This window comes from Schistocerca serialis, chromosome 8 (assembly GCF_023864345.2).
Source record: "Schistocerca serialis cubense isolate TAMUIC-IGC-003099 chromosome 8, iqSchSeri2.2, whole genome shotgun sequence".
NCBI classification, from domain to species: domain Eukaryota; kingdom Metazoa; phylum Arthropoda; class Insecta; order Orthoptera; family Acrididae; genus Schistocerca; species Schistocerca serialis.
This window is the reverse complement of record NC_064645.1, coordinates 57715458-57736359: the sequence shown is the minus strand read 5'-3', so window position 1 is coordinate 57736359 and position 20902 is coordinate 57715458. Positions and strand designations below refer to the sequence as shown.

The window sequence follows — 20902 nt, the reverse complement described above, 5'->3', positions numbered from 1 at the left end:
ACTTTACTGAATGATACTGTAATAGTCAAATCAAAACATACTAGTTCTCCAGTGAGATAAGAAGTCAAGGTACTTTCCTTTCTTTCTTTCTGCATTTCCTTTTGCCAGTCAAACTGTAAATAGCCTCAACAGTACTCAGTAACACAATGGTAAGAAAATCAGCTAATTTCTATTATTGCTGTTGCACCGACTGAATATTAGCTTTAGATAATCATCAACCTTCTACTTGATTGTGACAAAACTCATTCATATTTAACACATTATTATCAACATTATTTCATGCAGATGTCAGAGCTATCCCAAACTGTCAAAAATGCCTGTATTGAGTACCTACAATGTAAGCAAGCTAGGTTCAAAATAAGAAACTACTTTTGGCTGTTCTTGGTAATACTATATAAAATTCCTGCTGGTACAAGTTGGTGCTCGCTGACATTACATGCAGGCTGAGAAAGCACACTTGAAATAATATTGTATATAGTGGATCTGTATGAACAGGTTGAGACTAACCAATGACAGTTTACATAATGCCTTAAGACACTATTCACAACACATTAACAGAATATTTTTAAATAGATACATGCTAAGATATCAGCAAATGTTTAAACTTATGAACATGTACACATCATATAAAGAGCATACAACATCATAAACAAATGAAATAATTACCTGGGCTTTCAACTCGCTTGTAATGATACGGATTTATGCAGACTTCCTTCTGTTTAGCTGAGAAAGGAAATCTGCAATTTTCCATCGGTTTTAGCTCATGGTGAGATTGGAGGTCTGGCCACCTCCACACACGACAGTAAATAACATGGGGCAAGCCTTTCCTATGTGAAACCTAAATACATACAAAACACAATATGTCAGTTGGAAATAAAATACTTAGGATTTAAGCATAGAATAAGAACAAGCCTTATTTTTTTTCCAAACAAATTTGTAAGCATATAATAAAAGTAGGTTTCTGAGATAAATAGTCCCCCATTCAGAAATAAAGTTTACTTTAATAATAATAATAATAATAAAGCTGTTTTCAACTCAAAGGTTGTCTTGGCAAGGCCAGTGTACTTCTTATTGGAGGTAGTATGCCATTGTTTTTCTCTGACCTCTGAAACAACCGTAGGGAGACCTACAGTTTAACATGGGCTTTGAACCATCATAAGTATACCTTATGATGGTAGAAAGTTTGGGAACTGGTGATGAAAAGAATGTGTCACTCAGAACATAATTCAAAGCAAGTGAAATGGGGGTGCACACTAAGTGTTTCTGTTGTCACAACACAAAGACTTGAGTATTCCATCTTGCCATTTCATATTACTATTTCCTTTCAAATTCATCTTAGTAATAAGGAATAGTTACACAGCTATTAAGCTTCGATACTGGATAGGAATCTCTCATAGTGGCAGTTATCTTTATACATACCTGTTTCATCAACCAATACTGCCAGTGTTTTACATACTGAAATTTATTTTAAAGGGACTGAATTACATAATTGGCCTTAAACAGCAATCAAAAACATAGGTGTGAGGCTTTTCCTTGGCATTTCCAGTAATATGAAAGTGATGTGTGTTATGCAATGTGCAAGAATGGTTACCCAATCTGACCAAATTTATCTGTCATGATGGAAGTTTATATCTGCAAGATAATATACATAATTTATATCTAACATCTTCAAAGACAGAAAAGGCAAACATTTGATTGTTTATGTTGGGTTCTGGAACAACGAACCAGGTGATGGCAGCACCTCAGAGTTAAATTGGTGGTAACGTACCCCCCACCCCTTAAAATAAACTTCTAATTCTGCTAATTTTAAATGCTATGGTAATGTCCATTCTTTCATAGCAAATGAAATGTACAGTTTATGGGTGTTACATCATCCACTAGTATCTACGAGAGGTGATTTCTTAGTTTTGACTGATGTCACACATCTTGCCTACTTGTAATCTTCGAGGAAACAACAAAGTGTTAAAGCTGTTCAACAGATGTTCTGGGAGGGTTCTTCTAGACAAAGTACAAATTGAAGAGTGATTTTAGTGTGTCCAACTCGGAAACAACATAAGGTAATATTTTTTCTTTTTGAGCTTTGTTGCAGTGTTCAAGCATTCATTGGTGATGTCTCTGACCATACTTAGTTAACTTAGAGTGTGTAATATTTTGTAACTCTTCTTCCCATTTCTTCAGGATTCAGTATTTCATTTGGTTGTAAGTAATTTTTAGGGGTTTTCAGTTCTAGTGTTGTCATTTCCATTGCTCCTTTGACTAGTTTGTCTGACAGTTCACTCCCTGGAAGGTAAATCTGACTTGCATCCAAATAACGACAACTGATTTATCTGTACTGTGAAGGGATTATTTACAGCTGATTGTGAAAGGCAGAGATCAGAGGTTGTCTTGGATAACATTAAACTATTGCTTGTAATCCACAGACAAACTTGCAACATATGAGGAAATTGCTATACAAACCATGCTGTGTCATAAGATAAAGCTGTCATCAACACTCCTGTGGTGCCCAAGACATCAGGCACCAATGGCATCCCACCCAACTTCTAAGTTATTTGGGTTGCCAAAAACTCCACACCTATGAAACAGATGCCACAGGAACTCTCAACTATGGAACTCAGCAGCCCAGCCAGTAGGTGATGACAACAGTGTTCTGGCCAGGCCACCAGATGGCGTGCATGGCAATTGTAGAAGTCATGGAAGTACTGCAGTGTCAAAATAGGCCCACATGGATCTTAACCACAAGGCAGCTATTTAGGCCAGCATGTGAGCTTAGCAGAGCAGTTCAATTGCAGCGAACAACCGACCTAAAAATCTCAACGACACTAGGCTCTGGGCTCCGCCACCATCTTCCGGGACAGCACACCAGCTCCCCTGTCTGGACCTAAAGTGTAATCAGTGACATAGTTGGTGGGGCTTGGTATAATTTCTACTGTTTGTCTTCTTCACAGACAATCAGAGTCAAAACTTTACTTTGTGCACCTACCCTTGCCAGAATTCAAAATTATTCAAAACTATTTGGCTGTCGATGCTTCTTCTGTGAAGTACTACTGTAAGATATTCTGAAAGTGTTTCATTTCTGCGACTTAAGCTAGTGTGTTGACTTCTTTCTTTCTTTCTTTCTTTCTTCCTTCTTCTTCTTCTTCTTCTTCTTTTTTCCCCCTCTCTTCCAAATCCAGGAACTGAGGAACTTGCTTCATGCTAAACTTAAATTTTCTCCATATATTGAGGAACTTAATTACTTGCTTCTGGGATTCAGGAACTTTTAACTTTGTTTGTCATTGAAAAACTACTGTTTGTCCACTTGTCCAACAATTTTATTTAATTTCAGAGTGAAAGGAATTTTACCTCCACAGCACACTGAGGATTTTGTTTCCATTGTGTTAGAAAAATAAACTTGTGCTACTGTGACTATCTGCCTTTTTAGTGGATATTTCTGTGGAAGTGGATATATAAAACCCTAAGGTTAGTTTGAACATAAAAGTGCTTTACTAGGTGTGTTTCTACTGGAGGTGGCTGTTGTCTCCTTGGAATCTCTGAACTAATTAATCCAGCCTGTTCCAGGATGACCTATGGCAGGTATCAGCAACCTACAGTATGGGGGTCTAATCCAACCTGCCGCTTCTTTTTCTATGGCCCATGACCTAAGAATGTATTATTTTACACTTCCAAATTCTTAAAAAATTTGAAGCAAGATAAAACTGAATGAAACATGAAAATCATGTGAAAGTTTAAAATCATTATCTGTGAAGCTATAGAGTAACAAACCTAAATTTTTTGATACATATTACAGTTGACTGGTAACATACTCTAATGGTCAACATGGAAGTTGAATAGCTGCAAGAAAAATCTTGTGTGGTGCTTCTGTGTGCAGGAAGCTAGCTGAGGAAGCCAAGCCTTAGCGCTGCCGCTGTGGTGATGAACAGTTTTAAGTTGGCAGCATTATCAGTGCCATATGTATCACTGTTCTGCAACATTCTGTTCTCATTTCTACTACAAGTGTATTTCCATCATGTCACTGCCAAAATCACAAAAGAAGAGAAATGTGGACTTTGAACATTGTGCTTTTTTGATAACAAATTGGTTGGCAAAGCATTGTGTTTATTGGGTTGGTTGGGTTGTTTGGAGGAAGAGACCAAACAGCGAGGTCACCGGTCTCATCGGATTAGGGAAGGAAGTCAGCTGTGCCCTTTCAAAGGAACCATCCCAGCATTTGCCTGGAGCAATTTAGGGAAATCATGGAAAACCTAAATCAGGATGGCCGGACGCGGGTTTGAACCATCGTCCTCCCAAATGCGAGTCCAGTGTGCTAACCGCTGCGCCACCTCGCTCGGTCATTGTGTTTATACTATAGCTGTATTAAAAAGAGTAGAATCTGCACTAGCATCACCAGACTAAGCATTCGTACAATATCCCAACTCACTGGGAAAGCACGATTGGAATAATCAGAAACTTTGAAATGGAATACTTTATTACAACACAGTTTCCTTATGAAATTAAAAAATGTAAATGAGGCTGCAACTAAGTTAAGTCTATAAGAAGCTCATTTGTTAGCTAAGGAAGGAAAACAATTTACTGATTGTAAACTAATTAAACAATGTCTGACAGTATTAGCTGAAGGAAGGTGTCCTGAGAAAATGGATATAGCCTATTTATTTCTATAAGTCTTCCCCTGAGAACAGTTGTTCAAAATACTGAGGCTGCTGGCAGCAACATTGGTAACCAGTTAATCCTCGAACAGCCACGTCTATGCATAAAGTGTGCCAAACACAAATAAAATTGTCTTGCATCCTTCCACTGTTGTTTTACAACTGCGAGCCCGTACCTATTCCATCATTATTGCTTCAGCTAACACAGTGATAAATTGTGTTGTCATACATCCAAGCAACCACCAGTAATAAAAAATAAACAGCGAGCAAAAAGAGAAAAAATTTGCGATCCATGCAAGAAAATGACCCATATTGAGAGCTAGCAGCACAATCCCACAATGAGGCAACTGCCTACGAGATAATTAGTAACCAAATACGTGTTTGGCTGAGATCTAATGCAACTACACTCTTTATGCTTCGAGTATGTCATTACTGTGGGGTAACACTTGTACAAGGCAAGAGAGTGATTCAATGAAAGTTTATTTTATTATTGTTTAATTAAACAGTGACTTAGCTCATGCAATATAAGATTATTTTATCACTGTCTAATTACACTAAGATTAACTTGTGATTTTGCTCATACATGTTTACCTTGGAAACGTAAAGACAGTTATTCTTTACACATATATAAAGAACACCGTGCACTTGCTCATGTTATGAAAATCAGCGTGCCAGCTCGAGGCTTCATTGACAGGGCAAATGATTTTGAGTGACTTTCCTTGGCTCTTGAGTCAATAGACGTGACAGCTATTGCTCAGTTGCTGCTATTTATTTGAGAAATTGATGCTGACTCTGAAGTGACTGAAGAATTAGCTTGTATGAGTAGTCTGCATGGAACAACTACAAGTAAAAATATTTCCAAAGCAGCTGAGAGAACGTTAATGAAGTACAACCTGCAATGGAAACAGCTAAAATGTGTCACAACTGATTGTGGTAAAAATATGTGTGGAACAGACAAAGGCTTAGTCGAGTACATTTACAAGGCTTGCAAAAATAAAAGAGTGCTTAAATCCTGTGGCTATTCATTGCATTATTCATCAGCAGGTATGCTGTGGCTAATATATGAATCTATTGCGTTTCAGAACCAGTTGTGTCAATGGTGAACTTCATTCTAGTGGAGAGCACCACCATCAGTTCTGTGATTTTCAGTCAGCAGTGGAAGCTAAATTTTATGACTTCCCTACCACACACCAGTTCAATGGCTTAGCAGTGGCAAAGATTTGTTAAGATCTTTTGAACACAGGGCAGACACTAATATATTTCTACATCTGAAAAACTGCCCTGAATCAATGTCATTGAATACAAAATGGCTCTGGAAATTAGATTTAGCTGCCAACATCCTAGGACTACTTAGTGGATTCAATTTTAAATTACAAGGCAAAACAGTGCTAATAAGTGAAACCTACATGGCAATAAAGTCATTTCAGTGACAACTGGCTTTGATTGAGTCATAAATCATGTGCATATGCTTCATGCATAAAAATTTGAAAGTGATATATTTTCCTAGCCCAAACAACAGTTTCCACAAGGTTTTTTTGGATATTGATGCAACTGCAGAAGACGTTTCTATATTTGAAAACCCATTTGACTGTTCCATTGAGAAACTTCCACCTACCCTTCTGTTGGAAGTAATTAACTTGCAGTGTGACAACATGCTAAATGGCAAATTTCAAGAGGAGAGAGAATCTAACAAAATTCTATACATGTCTTCAAAGTCAACTGGCCCTTTGTAGTGACAAAAAAAAAAAAAAAATCATTATGTTATAGATTCAGGCTCAATACAATAATACACTAGGGGTCAATACAATAAAAGTTGTCACGAGGACCAACTATCAACTGAATCACCAGTGCAAAAGACTGCAGGCCATCAGGTCTATTACAGAATAGGTGCCAAAGGCAGTGCTGAAATGTGTTGGGACTCCTTATTCATTACACAGAGGTCTGTGTCTGAATAATCCATTTACTACCTCACTGATTGATATGTGATTGCGGCACTAATAAAATAAAAGGAAGGGGGGGGGGGGGGGGGGGGGAGGCAATTCTTCAAAAGACTTCTCATATCCCCATATGTAACATCCCAGTTATGGAAGATGTGTGTTACAAACTGTCATACTATTTCACTGACTGCAAAGCCTCTTGCTTCACATACAATATTCACAGGTGTTGAACTGAACTAGTGTGCAAACATCTCTGGATGCTTGTTCAGTATTTACTTTTTCTATATACTTGCTGCACTCTAGTGGTAAGGAGATGGTCCTCCAGAAATCTTGATTTCTGCAGTGCTATACATTTTATGGGATAACTTTAAACAAATTCAACTTTTTTCAGATGATGGGAGTAACCATTACAATTCCAATGTAAAAATCCCTGAAATAGTGGGGATGTGAACAGCAAATGTGATGTATTGATCTGATTTCTTCTGTGCTCCCCATCAAGCAAGGCTGTCTCGTGAAAAGATACTGGACTTCCATCTGAGAGGATGCCAATTCAAACCCCACTGCAACCATCCAGTTTCAGGTTCCGCTATACCACTTAAGGCAAACACGTGGATGGGTTCTTCTAACAGGACATGGCCAATTTCCCTATCCAACTTACAACACTGTTGATGCAAAGTTAAACCACTATCTTCCTCTTTCCAGTGTTCCCTATGTGGACGGCATATTTGTTCTTTACTTATATTTTTCTCTTTGTATCTCCATAAGACAGCAATCAGACAAGACAACAATCAGACTATTCTATAGTCCAATGTCCTAGTGTCTTTTATCCAATGAGTAATATCAGGTTGTGGATCAGTTGTATTTTAGAAGGAAGATGCCATGGAGGGAATATTCCTCTCTTGCCTGATGCTGGAAGGATGTGCAGTGTCTCCAGTTGTGTGAATAGGGTGGCTCCTACTGGCTCTGCTGGTATGGCAGTCAATTTATTTAGTTAGTTACCGTATTTACTCGAATTTAAGCCGCACTCGAATCTAAGCCGCACCTGAAAAATGAGACTCGAAATCGAGGAAAAAAAATTTTCCCGAATCTAAGCCGCACCTGAAATCTGAGACTCGAAATTCAAGGGGAGAGAAAAGTTTTAGGCCGCACTTCCAAATCGAAACAAACTTGGTCCATTGTAATATGAGACACAATTTAGGTTGAATGAATGACGATACAGCTGTAGTAGTTTGGTTCGAGTCGTAAGCTTAGCAGTTAAGCTTTACCATGTAGCCGTTGTTATGCGTCAGGCGCTCCGTCCGTATTTGTACGGGTACCCTTCCTTTTTCACGTGCTTCGTCTGGTTTGAATTGATTGCTTATTTTTCTTTGATCTGACAAGTGCAGTTCTCTTTGTTATAGGTGAAAATGCATTACTGTACTGTGTCATGCATTGTTTGTCGCATTCTGAAAATGAGGGTTTACGGCCTGTCGCCGCTCGCGGCATGGCTTGCTTTTGTGCACGCTACCGCCGCTTACAATTAAAAAAAAAAAACAAAGAGAGGAATCGTCTCATTAGCGAAACAATGGCATGAGACTGCTATTCGTTGCTACTTACACTGCTGCTTTCTTTGATAATGATCAACAAGAATCAGATAATAGACTGCGTGTGATAGAAGATGTTCTGAACGAGAATTTAGCGAAATTTTTTTCCGTTTGAAAATCTTTGCAGACGCCTCTTTAGTACATTACATTGTGCACAGAAATTAGAGTCATCTTAGATTTAAAAATCTAGTCAATTGCCGTGCTTCATTTTTGGCTGTATCACTATTAGGCATAAGAATAATACGAATATAAACATGACATGGTATGAATATTCTTCCGCGTCTGCTATTGTCTCACTCTAGTTTCGTAATTTTTAGGCGGACAGGATTTAAATGAGATAGCAGCAAACACGAAAGAATACATGGCAAAATGTTTATATTCATGTTATTCTTATGGTGAAGAGAATACTGCATGTGATTCACAATTCATAAAAGTTCCTATTAGCAACCATTTCTTCTCACAGTTGGGAAAAAATTCAGAAAGCAGAGTTGACCTTATTGACAAATATCCCAAACAGTCTTGCCAGTCGGATTTTCGTAGTACATTGAAATGCTGCTACGTTCGAAGAGGAACAATACGGAATTTGTATTTACTTCGTTGGATAATGTATGAAAATGCAGTGGTCGAAACTCGGGGCGGAGAAAAAAAAGCTCGTCTTCCACCTTTTTTTTATTTATTTACTGACGCAGAGGTTTTGGTGCCAGTATTTGTCTTTGTGCCTGCGAAGCATGCCTGCGTAGCGCTACATATATTTGACGACAGAAGTTAGTTGTGGCGGCACCTACCAACATTTTTCAGAACTTCCGCTTACTTTGCACTCGATTCTAAGCCGCAGGCGGTTTTTTGGACTACAAAAACCGGAAAAAAAGTGCGGCTTAGATTAGAGTAAATACGGTAGTTTCATGTTCCATGGATCATTTTGTATGATGTATTGTAATGATATGGAACAAGTAGTTTTATACTCATATCACAAATTAATTTGTAAATATGGCCACATGCTGAATTTTTCATATCTTACCTTGCTGTCAGACATCTTATATCACTGGATAATTGATCAAAAACTTTTGTTGCAGCATTGTGGATTCGTTTTTGTGCTAAATATAATCTTAATGTGGAGTAATGAATGTCACTTCTCCTTCGGGTATTGGAATAGTGTACATCATTGTTCCTTTTGAACTGTAATGGATTATTTACAACAAACTTAATGAGCAAATGGCAATGGCCTTGCCGCAGTGGATACACCAGTTCCCATCAGATTACTGAAGATAAGCACTTTCGGATGTGACCGGCACTTGGACTGGTGACCATCCTGGCTGCCATGAGCTGTTGCTATTTTTCAGGGTGCTCTCAGCCTCATAATGCCAATTGAGGAGCTACTCAACTGAATAGTAGTGGCTCCAGTCAAAGAAAACCATCATAACGACCAGGAGAGCAGTGTGTGACCACACGCCCCTCCTATCTGCATCCTCAGCTGAGGATGACACAGCGGTCGGATGGTAGCGATGGGCCACTTGCGGCCTGAAGACGGAGTGCTTTTCATGAAGGAATAAATATACTGTGAAGCAGTAGCCAGAATGCCCAACTCCATACACAGATGTCTATAAGATGATCTTGGGTGACACCAAACGTTACTCTGATGATTATTTGACATCGTCAGCTGTATTGGAGATAATCTTAGAATCAAAACACGGTTATTAGCCCAGATTACTAGTTTCAGCAAAATTAAAATGCCACCTTGTGATGATTTGTACAGAAAATTTTTTTACAGGAGCAATCCATTTCGTCGAATAATTGAACAAGACTGACTCTGTAAGAATTTTTTCTTTATAAATGGTATGAAGATGGTGTTTTAATTTTGCTGAAACTCAAGTGAGCATTGTGTATTTTTATGCAACCTGGGCTAATAAACTTACGTAATAATGAAAACAAGTGTGTTTACATATTACTCTCACAGTACCTTTATGAGCAACAAAGACTTCATTTCATAACATTATTCCACATGTCTTATTGAACGAAAATATGCAAAATATGTCAACTTACTGATTTGTCTCACCTCTAGATTTGCAATCATTCTACCTACAAATATTGCTGAAAGAAGATGTTTTAGGAGTTCCACAATGTGCTTTTTCCAGTTTAAATTTTCATCTAACTGGACGCCTAAGAATTTCGAAGTTCCCATCATATTTTTTATTTCTTCACAATGTGTTACACTTATCACTGGTGTAGTTTCTGAACTATATTTGTTGAATTACTAAGTACTACTACCTGAATTCTTGTAGTTTGATATGACATTATCCACTGGTTGGCTATACCATCGATCCCAAACACTTCCATTTATCTAGGAGAATATGGTGATTCAAACAGTCAAATGCCTTACATGTTGTTGTTGTTGTTGTTGTTGTTGTCTTCGTCGTGGTCTTCAGGCCAGAGACTGGTTTTATGCAGCTCTCCATGCTACTCTATCCCGTGCAAGCTTCTTCATATCCAAGTATCTACTGCAACCTACATCCTTCTGAATCTACTTGGTGTATTCATCTCTTGGTGTCCCTCTACAATTTTTACCCTCCACGCTGCCCTCCAATACTAAATTGGTGATCCCTTGATGCCTGAAGAACATGTCCTACCAACTGATCCCTTCTTCTAGTCAAGTTGTGTCACAAACCCCTCTTCTTCCGAATCCTATTCAATGCCTCCTCATTAGTTATGCGATCTACCCATCTAATCTTCAGCATTCTTCTGTAGCACCACATTTCGAAAACTTCTATTCTCTTCTTGTCTAAACCATTTTTTGTCCATGTTTCACTTCCATAGAGGGCTTCACTCCATACAGATACTTTCAGAATGACTTCCTGACACTTAAATCTACACGCAATGTTAACAAATTTCTCTTCTTCACAAACGCTTTCCTTGCCATTGCCAGTCCACATTTTATATCTCTTCTACTTCGACCACCATCAGTTATTTTTCTCCCCAAATAGCAAAACTCCTTTACTATTTTAAGTGTCTCATTTCCTAATCTAATTCCCTCAGCATCACCCGACTTAATTCGACTACATTCCATTATCCTCGTTTTGTTTTTGTTGATGTTCATCTTATATCCTCCTTTCAAGACGCTATCCATTCCGTTCAAATGCTCTTCCAAGTCCTCTGCTGTCTCTGACAGAATTACAATGTCATCGGCGAACCTCAAAGTTTTTATTTCTTCTCCATGGATTTTAATTCTTACTCCAAATTTTTCTTTTGTTTCCTTTACTGCTTGCTTAACATACAGATTGTAAAACATCGGTGATAGGCTACAACCCTGTCTCACTCCCTTCCCAACCACTGCTTCCCTTTCATGTCCCTCGACTCTTATAACTGCCATCTGGTTTCTGTACAAATTGTAAATAGCCTTTGGCTCCCTGTATTTTATGCCTGCCACCTTCAAAATTTGAAAGGGAGTATTCCAGTCAACATTGTCAAAAGCTTTCTCTAAGTCTACAAACGCAAGAAACATAGGTTTGCCTTTCCTCAATCTATCTTCTAAGATAAATCATAGGGTCAGTATTGCCACACGTGTTCCAAACTGATCTTCCCCGAGGTCGGCTTCTCTCAGTTTTTCCATTCGTCTGTAAAGAACTTGTGTTAGTATTTTGTAACCGTGACTTATTAAACCGATAGTTCGGTAATTTTTACACCTGTCAACACCTGCTTTCTTTGGGATTGGAATTATTATATTATTCTTGAAGTCTGAAGTTATTTTGCCAGTCTCATAAATCTTGATCACCATATGCCTTAGATATGTCACAGAAAATACCAACTAGCACCATTTTACAATTTAACTTTGTAAAATTTGGTGAGTGAATATGTAAATGGCATTCCCAGTAGAGTAACTCTTCTGAAAACCAAACTGTGACTTGCTGAGGACATTACTGTTTCTTAGATGAGATATTATTCTAGAATACATCACCTTCTCAAAAAGTTTGGAAAATAATGTCAGCAGTGAAACAGGTCATGAGTTATTGCCATTCCTCTTACCACGTTTCTTAAATGGATGTTTAAGAATGGCATATTTGAGTGTCTCGGAAAAACGTCTTGAATTATCAGTGGATTATATATTTCAGATAAGACCAGGCTTAATATATGAGAACAAACCTTCAGTACTCCATTGGAAACACAGTTAAAACCAGATGGGATTTTATTTTTGAGAGAATGAATAATTTTCTTAGTTTCAGAAGGAGAGATTGGTGAAACATTCATATGACTGAATTTTATGAGTTACTTTTTCTCCAGAACTGTTTATCCCTACAATTTCCATTATATTTCAGAAATGTGTATTGGAACTTATGCTGGTTTACCTATATGGGTGTATATTATATTTTTTTCTGTCTATTTTTATCAATTCATTCACTTAAGTAGTTTACGGCAAAGATTAAAATGTGATATGCCCAAAGTAATCAAGCATGTGCAGCTAGCGACAAAAGGTAGATAACATTAATCTTCTGTGCTTGTAAAAACTCCTATTGGATGTTTCATCGACCTTAACACACTATCTTTTCCCATCCGTGATACAGAGAGGACGCAGATTTCAGTTTAGTTCACTAATAATATGAAATATATTAATTCTTATGACACAAAGTCAACTTCACTTACTAGTTAATATTTCACCTCATCTACCTATCTGCATTGTTGGTACCTGTAATACTTCAGAGAAGCAAGAAATTTAAGCTGAGCCACCTGGATGCCGTGACATTGTCTTCAAGAAGGGGAGGAGGTAAATAACTTCAATATCAGCTAACAATCAATATTATACATTATAGATTTTTCATACATTCAAAAACTCATAGGTCTGACTGTCTGGAGTATGCGTCACTGGGCATAAATGAGCCTAGACATGCTCCTGAGTGAATCCTTATTGTTGCGTCTCTTGTGCGGTGCCTGTAAATTATTCTTAAAATTAGCAATTAATCAGTAGAATTGGTGAATGTTCTGTGGACGGTGCCAGATAGATTAGACAGGTGCAATAATTAAATGGTATAAAACATGTTGTGTAACATTCTACTGAACTAATTTTTTTTTATTTACTTTGTTTCATGACTGGAATATTGCCAAGAAAAAAACCAAGGTCAGACACCACATGGTATGCTTAAATTGCAAATGGTTAACCAGAGGAAGTGTACCAACAGCATTAACAAAATCATCTGTAGGACAGGAAAGAACTCCAACTTCTAGCTCGCATAACTGCACTTGGTAATGCCTCACTCAATAGTACTATCAGTACCTCACCCTACCCATGCATAAATTTGACACTTTTTAAAAAAAAAAAAAAAAAAAAAAAAAAAAAAAAAAAAAAAAAAAAAAAAAGCTGTAGAGATTTGGGTTACCATTACTTTGATTTTTTGGAATGTGGATACAAAAATTGTAAACGGCAATGCTGATGTAGATTACAACATGTACTGATCAAGAAAATTCTTGCAATCAATATTAAGATTAAAATTCAATTTTATTTCATGTTTATAATTTGAAAAATATTTACACAATGGAACCAGTCAAACAGGTTGTGGTGACTAAGGAAAATAGTGCAGAGGTACAAAATGTCGCTGCAATGGGTGCGAAGACAAATGATAATGACACTGAAAATGTCAATCATATCAACGACAGCTGGGAATATTACAAAAATCCAGTTTATGCTGAAGACAATAATGTCTTACCGCATGGCACTGCAATGCTCACAGTAGACAAGACTTGTTCCCATATCTCACCACAAAGCATTTTCTCGCATGAAGCAAGGCAAAAGAAATGCTAGTGCGGAATCAGTAAATTTCAGTTTCTCCATGTCACAAGGATTTGTTTCAAATGTGGGAGAACAAGACACAGTAAGTGCACAAGACAATAATGCGTCATCAGTGCATTCAATGCAGGACATGTATAAATGCCTCACTGACCTAACAAAGAATTTAGTTAATAATATTTCTACACAACAAACCAAAAAACTTGACAAAAAATTTCATGATTCTAAAAATGAACAAAAGCAAACATTTGACAGCTTTAAGAATGACCTATCACAACTGACCTCTCTAATGATTTAACTTGCAAACTTGCAGATATGGGGAAGAAATTAAAGATGGATTATTCATTGATTTATCTCAGGAGATAAACAACTTAGATCATAAAGTTTTATCTCTGGACAAGGCACAATAGGAAATGGCAGGTAAGCTAAAGGTCGTGAGTGACATAAAGACTCAGATGCAAGACACTTAGTCGGAAATTTGCAAAAATTTTAAAACTATGCAGGTACTGGTAATGAGCTGCAATCTTTATGTACAGATTTGCTGGAAGAAGTACAGGAGCTGTCAGTAAAATTGAGTAATTTAGATTTAGGCAATAAGTTCTTAAAGAACACACAAGAAAAAATTCAAAAGGGAAGTAAAGGATTTACAGGATGGAGCTGAAGCAGGAATGCTAGATAAGTATACGACCCTCGCACAGAAAGTCATACAAGAGCATAAGACCTATGTCAAAGCAGTTGATGATGTAGTAAATGAAAGGGAAAATAAATTGATTGCTAGGATTAAGCTAGGCTTAAAGGCAGCAGAAAAGAAGTTGCAGAGCAGTCTAATTAATGTTGTGAAAATCACAACAAAGACACCAATCGCAAGCAATCAGCTTTAGTCGGGAGGGATGAATAGCGGTAATACTTATCAACTATTTGCTACCAGCCCTTCACACGGAGGACAAAGAAATTACAAAATGCAAAATCTCATATAAGATGTGAAACAAATACTAACAAAGAGATAGAGGGGCTGGCCAGTACTTACCTCAGCTCAGTACAGCCGATAGATACACATAAAACAGAACTGAAAATTTACATTCCTAGCTTTCGGAACTTTTTTCCTTCATCAGGGAGGAGAGAGGGGAAAAAAGGGAAGAAGGGAAAGTGGATTCAGTTACTCACAACCCAGGTTATGAAGCAACAGGGAAAGGTAAACAGGGAGGGTAGCAAGGATGGAGGCATGGTTGTCAGAGGGAAGCCAAAGATATTCTACTGTAAGTACTGTGCCAGCTTCAAACCAAAGAGGATGCATACAGAAGTAAAGAGGTATATAGTATAAAGATAAACACAACTATGTAGGATGAAAAGATGCGTGAATGGCTAAAGAGGAAAGGGAAAGAGGAGAAGACTGAAGAGTGAATGGGAGTGAGGTGGTTTAACGTAGGTTCAGTCCAGGGGGATGGCGGGATGAAAGGATGTGTTGGAGTGCAAGTTCCCATCTCCGCAGTTCAGAGGGACTGGTGTTGGGTGGGAGAAGCCAAATGGCACATACGGTGTAGCAGGTTCCTAGGTCCCTAGAATTATGCTGGAGGGCATGCTCCGCTACTGGGTATTGGGCATCTCCTAGGCGGACAGTTCGTCTGTGTCCGTTCATGCGCTCAGCCAGTTTGGTTGTTGTCATGCCGATGTAAAAGGCTGTGCAGTGCAGGCATGTCAGTTGATAAATGACATGTGTGGTTTCACACGTAGCCCTGCCTTGAATTGTGTATGTTTTACCAGTAGCGGGGCTGGAGTAGGTGGTTGTGGGGGGATGCATGGGGCAGGTTTTGCAGCGGGGTCGGTTACAGGGGTAGGAACCGCTGGGTAGAGAAGGTAGTCTGGGAATATTGTAGGGTTTAACAAGGATGTTACGGAGGTTAGGGGGGCGACGAAAGGCAACTCTGGGTGGTGTGGGGAGAATTTTGTCAAGGGATGATCTCATTTCAGGGGTTGACTTGAGAAAGTCATATCCCTGGCGGAGTAATTTGTTGATGTTTTCGAGGCCAGGATAATATTGGGTGACAAGGGGGATGCTTCTGTGTGGTCTGGGGGTAGGAACATTGTTGTTGGACGGGGAGGAATGTATTGCTCGGGATATCTGTTTGTGGACAAGGTCTGCAGGATAGTTGCGGGAGAGGAAAGCACTGGTCAGGTTATTGGTGTAGTTGTTGAGGGATTCGTCACTGGAGCAGATACGTTTGCCACGAATACCTAGGCTGTAGGGAAGGGAGCGTTTGATGTGGAAAGGATGGCAGCTATCAAAGTGAAGGTACTGTTGTTTGTTTGTGGGTTTGATATGGACAGAGGTGTGGATGTGAGCTTCAACAAGATGAAGGTCAACATCCAGGAAGGTGGCTTGGGTTTTGGAGAAGGACCAGGTGAAATTCAGATTCGAAAAGGAGTTGAGGTTATGGAGGAAATTAAGGAGTGTTTCTTCACCATGAGTCCAGACCACAAAGATGTCATCTATAAACCTATACCAGGCCAGGGGAAGCAGCTGTTGGGTCTTCAGGAAAGCCTCCTCCATGCGGCCCATGAAGAGGTTGGCATAGGAGGGAGCCATCCTGGTTCCCATGGCCGTTCCCCTGATTTGTTTGTAGGTCTGGCCTTCAAAAGTGAAGTAATTATGGGTGAGGATGAAGTTGGTAAGTGTGATAAGGAACGAGGTTTTTGGAAGATCTTCGGGTGGGCGTTGGGAGAGGTAGTGCTCAAGGGCAGAGAGACCATGGGTATGTGGGATGTTTGTGTAAAGGGATGTAGCATCTATGGTCACAAGAAAGGTTTCAGGTGGGAGAGGAGTGGGAATGGATTTGAGGCGTTCTAGGAAGTGGTTTGTGTCTTTGATGTAGGATGGGAGTCTGCGGGTGATAGGTTGTAGGTGCTGATCTACCAGAGCTGAGATACGTTCGGTTGGGGATTTGAAGCCTGCTACAATGGGACGGCCAGGATGGTTCTCTTTGTGGATTTTGGGTAATAGGTAGAAGGTAGGGGTACGTGGCTCAGGTGGAGTGAGTAAGTCTATGGAAGCCGTTGTGAGGCCTTGTGAGGGACCTTGGATTTTTAGGATTTTTTGCAGCTCAGTCTGGATGGAGGGAATGGGATCCTGGGTGACAGCTTTGTAGGTTGAGGTGTCAGAGAGTTGACGCAGTCCTTCTGCCACATACTCCACACGGTCAAGTACGACAGTTGTGGAGCCTTTATCCGCCGGGAGGATGACAATAGAGCGGTCTATTTTCAGCTCCTTAATGGCACGGGATTCAGCTGGGGTGATGTTGGGGGTTGTCGGGATGTTCTTCAAGAAGGACTGGGAGGCAACACTGGATGTGAGGAATTCCTGAAATGTCTGCAAGGGATGGTTTTGGGGGAGGGGAGGAGGATCCCTTTGAGAAGGCAGTCGGAACTGTTCTAGACAGGGTTCAACACTGGGTCTAGTACTTGGAGGCTGTGTTTGTGTAGTGAAGTGATATTTCCAGTTGAGGTTCCGGGTGAATGAGAGGAGATCTTTAACCAGGGCAGTGTGGTTGAATTTAGGTGTGGGGCTAAAGGTTAAGCCTTTTGATAGAACAGATGTCTCTGGAGGAGAGAGGGATCTGGATGAGAGGTTTAGGACTGAATTGGGACTGGTGATATGTGGCATTTGACTGTGGTTATAGTTGAGATTTGGTCTGTGTGGGGTATGTGCTGGTATGGGGAGATTGAGTAGGGTGGCTAGGCTAGGTTTGTTGGCTATGAGGGGGGTTTGTTGAAGGTTCTGTTGTGGTTGGTGTTTGTGAGGGATAGGGAGAGGGACCCCACTTCTTAGGTGTTGCACTAGCACTGTGGATAGTTTTTTCAGGTGGTGTGTGGCATGGAACTCAAGTTTGCAGCTGGCTTCTAGGATGATGTTCCTCAGTGTGTTCTCCAAGCAAGGGTTTGAGAGGTGGAGGACTTTGAAGAGAGATAGGAGCTGTTGGGAGTGGTGGTTACATGAAGTAGTGTAGAGATTCAGGACAAGTTGGGTAAGGGCTAAGGATTGAAGGTTCTGGAAGTCCAGGAGAGACTTGTGGAAGGAGGAATTGCACCCGGAGATGGGAACTTTTAAGGTAAGCCCTTTAGGGGTAATTCCAAAGGTTAAACAGGACTGGAGGAAAAGTATGTGGGATTGCAGTTTGGCTACGGTGAATGCATGTTTCCGGAATGAATGTAAATAATGTGGTATAGGATTAGGGTACATAGTGGGTAACTGGTGGGTAGGGAAATTAAATAACTAAAGTTGAAATAGTAATCATAAGAAGGAGTAAAACACGGAGGGAAGGACGAGAAGGAAAGAAATTGTGTTGGTAATGTTCAATACCAAAGGAAGACCACTAAATAAGAAAAATACGGAAAAAGTTGACCAGACCAAGCAAGTATGTCCAGATTAGGGGAAAAAGAACACACGTAGCTCAAAAACTGAGATAGCGAGTGGCGAAAAAAGATCGCGCGTGCCGCAAAAGCGATCGCGCGTGCCGCAAAAAAGATCGCGCGTGCCGCAAAAAAGATCGCGCGTGCCGCACAAAAGATCGCGGGTGGGGCAGAAATGTCCCAAAAAATTTTTCTTGTGGCAGAGAAAGATAGCCAATGGCACAAAAATATTGCCAGCAACAAGAAATCGACGTAAATGGATGATACTGGTAGGTGTGGAAGAGATTGTTGGCAGTGATTGTTGGCTGGGAAACAGCGAATAACGAACGTTAAAACTATGGAATATTGAATAAATAAATCAATAAATAAAAAAGAGAAGAGGACTATAAACGGAACAAGATAATAGGAGGAAGATGAAACTAGCACAGTTGGTGACGAAAATATTTATTTATGTATATATAAAACACTGAAGAAGAGAAAGTGTTAAGATGACAGACGTAAGTGATAGCTAACAAAAGGGACAAAACAATGAAGGATGTGGACCACACAGGTGATCTAAATGATTAATGGAAAATCTCATATAAGATGTGAAACAAATACTAACAAAGAGATAGAGGGGCTGGCCAGTACTTACCTCAGCTCAGTACAGCCGATAGATACACATAAAACAGAACTGAAAATTTACATTCCTAGCTTTCGGAACTTTTTTCCTTCATCAGGGAGGAGAGAGGGGAAAAAAGGGAAGAAGGGAAAGTGGATTCAGTTACTCACAACCCAGGTTATGAAGCAACAGGGAAAGGTAAACAGGGAGGGTAGCAAGGATGGAGGCATGGTTGTCAGAGGGAAGCCAAAGATATTCTACTGTAAGTACTGTGCCAGCTTCAAACCAAAGAGGATGCATACAGAAGTAAAGAGGTATATAGTATAAAGATAAACACAACTATGTAGGATGAAAAGATGCGTGAATGGCTAAAGAGGAAAGGGAAAGAGGAGAAGACTGAAGAGTGAATGGGAGTGAGGTGGTTTAACGTAGGTTCAGTCCAGGGGGATGGCGGGATGAAAGGATGTGTTGGAGTGCAAGTTCCCATCTCCGCAGTTCAGAGGGACTGGTGTTGGGTGGGAGAAGCCAAATGGCACATACGGTGTAGCAGGTTCCTAGGTCCCTAGAATTATGCTGGAGGGCATGCTCCGCTACTGGGTATTGGGCATCTCCTAGGCGGACAGTTCGTCTGTGTCCGTTCATGCGCTCAGCCAGTTTGGTTGTTGTCATGCCGATGTAAAAGGCTGTGCAGTGCAGGCATGTCAGTTGATAAATGACATGTGTGGTTTCACACGTAGCCCTGCCTTGAATTGTGTATGTTTTACCAGTAGCGGGGCTGGAGTAGGTGGTTGTGGGGGGATGCATGGGGCAGGTTTTGCAGCGGGGTCGGTTACAGGGGTAGGAACCGCTGGGTAGAGAAGGTAGTCTGGGAATATTGTAGGGTTTAACAAGGATGTTACGGAGGTTAGGGGGGCGACGAAAGGCAACTCTGGGTGGTGTGGGGAGAATTTTGTCAAGGGATGATCTCATTTCAGGGGTTGACTTGAGAAAGTCATATCCCTGGCGGAGTAATTTGTTGATGTTTTCGAGGCCAGGATAATATTGGGTGACAAGGGGGATGCTTCTGTGTGGTCTGGGGGTAGGAACATTGTTGTTGGACGGGGAGGAATGTATTGCTCGGGATATCTGTTTGTGGACAAGGTCTGCAGGATAGTTGCGGGAGAGGAAAGCACTGGTCAGGTTATTGGTGTAGTTGTTGAGGGATTCGTCACTGGAGCAGATACGTTTGCCACGAATACCTAGGCTGTAGGGAAGGGAGCGTTTGATGTGGAAAGGATGGCAGCTATCAAAGTGAAGGTACTGTTGTTTGTTTGTGGGTTTGATATGGACAGAGGTGTGGATGTGAGCTTCAACAAGATGAAGGTCAACATCCAGGAAGGTGGCTTGGGTTTTGGAGAAGGACCAGGTGAAATTCAGATTCGAAAAGGAGTTGAGGTTATGGAGGAAATTAAGGAGTGTTTCTTCACCATGAGTCCAGACCACAAAGATGTCATCTATAAACCTATACCAGGCCAGGGGAAGCAGCTGTTGGGTCTTCAGGAAAGCCTCCTCCATGCGGCCCATGAAGAGGTTGGCATAGGAGGGAGCCATCCTGGTTCCCATGGCCGTTCCCCTGATTTGTTTGTAGGTCTGGCCTTCAAAAGTGAAGTAATTATGGGTGAGGATGAAGTTGGTAAGTGTGATAAGGAACGAGGTTTTTGGAAGATCTTCGGGTGGGCGTTGGGAGAGGTAGTGCTCAAGGGCAGAGAGACCATGGGTATGTGGGATGTTTGTGTAAAGGGATGTAGCATCTATGGTCACAAGAAAGGTTTCAGGTGGGAGAGGAGTGGGAATGGATTTGAGGCGTTCTAGGAAGTGGTTTGTGTCTTTGATGTAGGATGGGAGTCTGCGGGTGATAGGTTGTAGGTGCTGATCTACCAGAGCTGAGATACGTTCGGTTGGGGATTTGAAGCCTGCTACAATGG

General features: G+C 40.3%; 1 protein-coding gene across 3 annotated transcripts in view; it reads right to left on the bottom strand.

Moving 5' to 3' along the window:
• LOC126416088 (protein mothers against dpp) overlaps nucleotides 1-20902 on the bottom strand; it is a 145449-nt gene that overhangs the window by 80037 nt on the left and 44510 nt on the right. For all 3 annotated transcript variants that reach the window (XM_050083580.1, XM_050083581.1, XM_050083582.1), the window contains exon 3: nucleotides 667-838. In XM_050083580.1, coding sequence (XP_049939537.1) covers nucleotides 667-838 — 172 coding nt within the window. The remainder of the gene's footprint in view (nucleotides 1-666; nucleotides 839-20902) is intronic.